This window comes from Monomorium pharaonis, chromosome 6 (genome assembly GCF_013373865.1).
Source record: "Monomorium pharaonis isolate MP-MQ-018 chromosome 6, ASM1337386v2, whole genome shotgun sequence".
NCBI classification, from domain to species: Eukaryota; Metazoa; Arthropoda; class Insecta; order Hymenoptera; family Formicidae; genus Monomorium; species Monomorium pharaonis.
In genome coordinates, this window is record NC_050472.1 from 455,642 (window position 1) to 461,609 (window position 5,968).

Consider the following 5,968-nt stretch of genomic DNA (forward strand, 5'->3'; position numbering starts at 1 on the left):
AAAGATTTTGTCATGTAAATATAAAAACAATTCAAGAGTTAGCGAGAAAGAATTTAGTCAGAGGATTGGATAATACAAACATAACTGACACACATTGTAGTAGTTGTAGCATTAGCAAGTTGAAAAGCGCCTTGTAAAACATTAGGAGTTAGACAAACAAAGAATGTATTAAAATTAATTCATTCGAATCTATGCGGCCCTATGCCGATAAAATCAATTGGTGGAGCAAGATATATTTTAACATTCACCGATGATTATTCCAGAAAGGTAACAGTGTATTGCTTACAAAATAAAGACAAAGTAACCGATTAGGTCTGTAAGTATATTGCTAGAGTAGAAAGAGAAACGGATAGGAAGGTAAAAAGGTTCAGAAGCGATAATGGACTAGAATATTGTAACAAAGCCCTTAAACAGATATTTGACGATATGGGAATTAAACATGAACGAACGAATGTAAATACACCACAAATGAATGGAGTCGCGGAAAGAATTAATAGAACGTTGATAGACTTAACACGAGCGATGCTTAAAAATGCCGAATTACCGGAAAGATTTTGGGCAGAAGCTGTAGTAACCGCATGCTACATCAAAAATAGAGTTATTCATTCATTTATTAATGATGTTCCAGAAAACGTTTGGACAGGACACGCCTAGCGTAAGCCATTTAAGAGTTTATGGTTGTTTAGCGTACTCGTACATTAATAAGCAAGGTAGGAATAAACTCGATTCTAGAGGAAGAGAATGCGTATTTATTGGCTATTCGAGTCAAACGAAGGGATATAGATTGTGGGATCCAATCAAATGTGACGTAATACAAACAAAACATGTAGAGTTTATTGAAGATGTTAACGGATATGAACACATTTACAGTAAAAAGGTACTTGAAACTCCATTTATTGATGATGTCGATAAGTTAAACAATAAAAATGATACAGAGATCGAAGATGATAAAACGGAAACAAATAACATGCAGGATAATAAGTTAGAAAGTGACGCGGAGGATATTGATTCGCACGAAACTGCATCAAAAGAAACGCGTAGCGTAAGTAGGCCAAAGGTAGTTAGGCATCCGTGAGATCGTGCGGGCAAACCCAAGAACGTAGAATTTAACCTAGTAGAAATAATCGAATCAACTACGTACGATGAGGCAATAAAATCACCGCAATCACAAGAGTAGAAAATAGCAATGACCGAAGAACTGAAATGCTTAGATGATAGGAATACATGGGAAATATCAAACCGCAAATTGTATTGGAAGTAAATGAGTTTATAAAATTAAAACTGATTCCACGGGAAAAATAATAAGATATAAAGCTAGACTTGTAGCGCAGGGTTTTTCTCAAAAAAGGGATACGCACTATTCTAAATCTTATGCACCTGTAGCGAATATTTCATTAATTAGAATGTTATTTAATTTATCAATATCCCATAGTTGGAAGATGTACCATTTTGATGTTAAATGTGCATACTTTTACGGAAAGCTCAGTGAAGAAATATATATGAGATTACCTCCTGGGCATGTAGATTACGAAACAAAAGTAGCAAAATTATTAAGACCAATATACGGTTTAAAGCAGTCTGGATGTAATTGGAATAACGAAATTGACGAATTTTTGATCAGAAACAAGTTTGAAAGATTACAAGCAAACAATTGTGTTTATACATACGGTAATGATCTCATTCTTGTGTTATACGTGGATGATATATTATTTGCTCGATCAATTAATAAAATAAATACAGTTAAATCTATATTAGAGTCAAGGTATGAAATAAGAGATTTAGGCAGAACATTGTACTTATTAGGTATAACTCTTAAACATGACAAAAATAAAATTGGATTGTCACAAGCGTTATATATAGATAAACTTGTAAACAAATATGGTTTGCAAGATTGTAAACCAAGCAAAATACCAATCGATCCTGGAATGACGTTATCGAATTTTGACGCTCTACATAGTGATGTTGAAAAGGACGAAATGCAAAATGTACCATACAGACAATTAATCGGATCGTTAATGTATATAGCTTTGGCAACGCGTTCTGATATATTATATGCGGTAACGAAATTGTCGCAATTTAGCTCTAATCCCGGCAAAGTACATTGGCTACAAGCTAAAAGAGTTCTTAGATATCTAGCCGGAACAAAAAATACAAGTTTAGTATACGGTTGTGGTTCTAATGATATAGAGATATACAGTGATGCCGACTGAGCGTCAGACATAGATGACAGACATTCCTACAGTGGCACAGTAGTATTTTTTAATGGAAACCCAATAACGTGGAAGTCCAATAAACAGAAGTCAATTTCAACATCCACTATGGAGGCCGAATATGTTGCCATGAAAGTAGCGGTGAAGGAAGTCATGTGGTTAGATATGATGTTTAATGAGCTTAAGCGTAAAACTGATTTGAATGTACCTTCCAAACCGCATATCATCAGATGCGACAATAAATCGGCTATTGATTTTACAAAAAATAAGATAGAAAGATCGCGTACAAAACATATTGACATAGCTTATCATATTACTAGAGAGATGCACGAAAATGGTTTGATAAAATTAAAATACGTCGCATCTGGTGATAACGTGGCGGACATTCTCACGAAGCCGTTGTCATACAAAGTATTGAATAGACATGTCGAAAAGTTAGGATTGCAGCGAATTGTAGAGTGATCAAAGTGGGGGATTTGATACATATTAGTTGTTGATGCACTCAACAATCTGCTAAAGAAAAGAACATACTATAAAATTCAGATGGCACTATTGTAGTGATTTGCTTTTCATAAAAATGATCATGAGACCAAGCGAGTTCCGCTTCTTGTACTTTTACGTGCAACCTATGCGTCAGACATTGTCGTGTGCACTTATCGCCATAAGATTTACAAATAATATACCATTCAATTCTAAAAGAAAGTATTACTTTAATGTTCACCTCACGAGTCCATTGCGGAAAATAATAGGTCATTATTAACATAGTATATATATGATAACAATATAGGTTGGGGAAAAAGAAATCCATTATTTTTTTGCTAAATGGCTCTAGTGATACATATCTCGTGATGTATTGATCGCATAGCTTCATACTTATACTTGTTCAAAAAGTGATTCTGTACTAAAAAATTTTTTAACAGTTTTGTGATTGGTCGATTCAGTTGTGAGTCATAGCGCATAAAAGATGGATGTCAACAAAGAGTCGGTATATTTTACAATTTTGCTTCGATAAAGGCGAAAATGCAAGCCAGGCGGCTGAAATTGTGAATGGTGTTTATAGTCCCGACACTGTCACAGCCAATCACGTGCAATTTTGGTTTCGATTTCGTTCCAGTAATTTCGATGTTAAAAATGGACCTTGCACAAGTAGGCCCGTCGTCGAAAATGTCGATAAAATTATGGAAATGATGGAAATAGATCGGCATGTTAACAGTCGTAGCATCGCCTAGGAGCTGAAGATCAACCACAAAACAGTTTTAAACCATTTGCATAAAGCTGGGTTCAAAAAGACGCTCAATGTTTGGTGCTATACAAATTGACGCAAAAAAACATGATGGAACGAATTTTCATCTGCGAAGCCTTGGCCAAACGTAACGAAATCGAGCCATTTCTGAAACGGATGATGACTGTGGATTAGAAATGGGTTACATACGACAATATTGTGCGAAAAAGATCGTGGTTAAAGCGCGGCGAAGCGGCTCAAACGGTGGCCAAAGCAAGATTAACTGTCAGGAAGATTTTGCTGTGTGTTTGGTGAGACTGGAAAGGAATCGTCCACTATGAGCTGCTTCCATATGGCCAAAACACTAAATTTGAACTTCTACTGTCAACAATTGGATCGTTTGAAGCTAGAAATTTACCAGAAGCAGCCAGAATTGGTCAATAAGAGAGGAGTTGTGTTCCATCACGATAACGCCAAGCCACATACGTCTATAGTGACTCGCCAGAAACTCCGGGAGCTTGGTTGGGAAGTTTTGATGCATCCACCTTATAGTCCGGACCTGGCACCATGCGATTACCATTTTTTTTTGTCATTGCAAAACTTCCTTGGTGAAAAGAAATTGTCCTCGAGAGAAGATTCAAAAAGTCACTTAGCCGAGTTTTTTGCCAATAGAGACCAGGGCTTCTAGAGAGAGAGGTATCATGAAATTACCTTTGAAATGGCAATAAATTGTAGAATAAAACGGCATATTTGACCCAAACCGAACAATCCCAACTATATTAAATAAAGCTTTGAAATAAACAAAAAAACAATGGATTTCTTTTTCCCCAACCTACAATTTGTAGTGAACAAGAAATGTTTTTCCATTCATGTGTAGAGAGTTACAATCACTGCAAAATAGATGAAAATTTATACTTTTATCCTCAAACCGATGAGTGTATATGTGATACATATTTTTGTATTATATATTAAATGTAAATAGCACTCAAGAATTAATGTAATATACAGACGATGGAAAAATCATCCGTACGAGTTTGGTGAATGATGCAGAAACAATTGTTATGGAAAATAATCAAGTCCCAACAGTAGTTAATACTATGACAGTTCTAACTACGGGGCTCCGAGGGGGGTGCGGGTGTGCGGGGGGTACCGGTAGGCGCGGGGGTATGACGTCACGCGGGGAGGAGGATCTCGCGGTGCGGAAATTGCTGACGCGGTATTTTCGGGTCCGCGACCCGCGAGCGGGAGAGGGGTGTGCGGGGGGTACCGGTAGGCGCGGGGGTATGACGTCACGCGGGGAGGAGGATCTCGCGGTGCGGAAATTGCTGACGCGGTATTTTCGGGTCCGCGACCCGGAGCGGGAGAGGGGGAATCGGGGTCCGCGACCGCCGCCGCCGCCGCCGCCGCCGCCGCCGCCGCCGCCGCCGCCGCCGCCGCTGTTGTAGCAGCCATCACCGCGGTGCTCGCTCTCTCCCTCTATTCCGAATCTGTCTCTCTCTCTCTCTATCTCTCTCATCCGTACGCGATATTTCCAGCCATACAGTTTTATCATTCTCTCGCTCTTTCTCTTTCATTCGTTGCGTTCTTTCATATGCGGTTACATACATGCGTTCCCACCCATCTTATCTATGTACCTCCTACTCGGTTCTGCGCACGCCATTATACCGCAAAGGAATAGGGAAGAGAGAAAATAGGTTATAATAATTATTTATAATTTTTTTCATTTATTCCTTTTGTAACGCGTCGTATACAATATTGTCTGATGCATAAACCATCAGTTCGCAATCTACAAGTGAAGTTTTTACACATATTTCATTTAACAATTTGACTGCATCACACTTGTTATGAATATTATTTCGCCGCAAACAGTTTACAAATTGATTATATCGTTCTTTTACTATATGCATATCATCCCATAACTTAAAATATGCATTATTGATAACATCTTCAAGATTTAGTAAAAATTGCACAGTCGATGGTTTCATGTACATAATTTTGTTATTTAAAGTGAATTTTATGATACTCTCGTTACGTATTTTAACGACTTCGATGAAAAGATCATTAATCCACAACGATGTAGCGGTTGTCGACTGCAGGAGTTGCTCGATATCTGTCCGTTTCTCAATAATTATTACCCAGGTATCACGTGACAGCGATATCTCATTGCCCTTGTTGTCACCAAGAATCATCTCTACAAAAGGCTCAAGTCCCACACTGATTCCTATATCCAAATATTTGTAGAATGTAGTCGTCAAAGCAAATCTTCTCCCCAGAATGCGTGGAGTATGATGCGGCTGCGATATTGTTCTGTAAAGAAAAAATGTTGCAAGATATAAAAAATAAAATCCAATTAAATATGTAACAAAATTTGATTTAATTAATTTAAGAAATACTTACGGTTTATCGCACGTTTCATTCTGCTGAATCGGAACGTAATAGTTCATTTTCAGGGAAACTCCGACTTCTTTTGATTAACTAATGCAAGATTGGAACTTTACCGTCCGTATTCCACTGATTAACTGATGTGATACCGTTG

The 5,968-nt window shown here is 37.7% G+C and overlaps 1 protein-coding gene across 1 annotated transcript; it reads right to left on the minus strand.

The window, feature by feature from the left end:
- Positions 1–5,139: 5,139 nt before the first annotated feature.
- On the minus strand, positions 5,140–5,968 carry LOC118646062. The gene is made up of 2 exons (XM_036288333.1): positions 5,830–5,968; positions 5,140–5,739 (listed from the first exon to the last, which is right to left on the minus strand). Exons 1-2 carry the CDS (start codon positions 5,874–5,876, stop codon positions 5,157–5,159), a joined length of 630 nt encoding a protein of 209 aa, XP_036144226.1. The 5' UTR covers positions 5,877–5,968; the 3' UTR covers positions 5,140–5,156.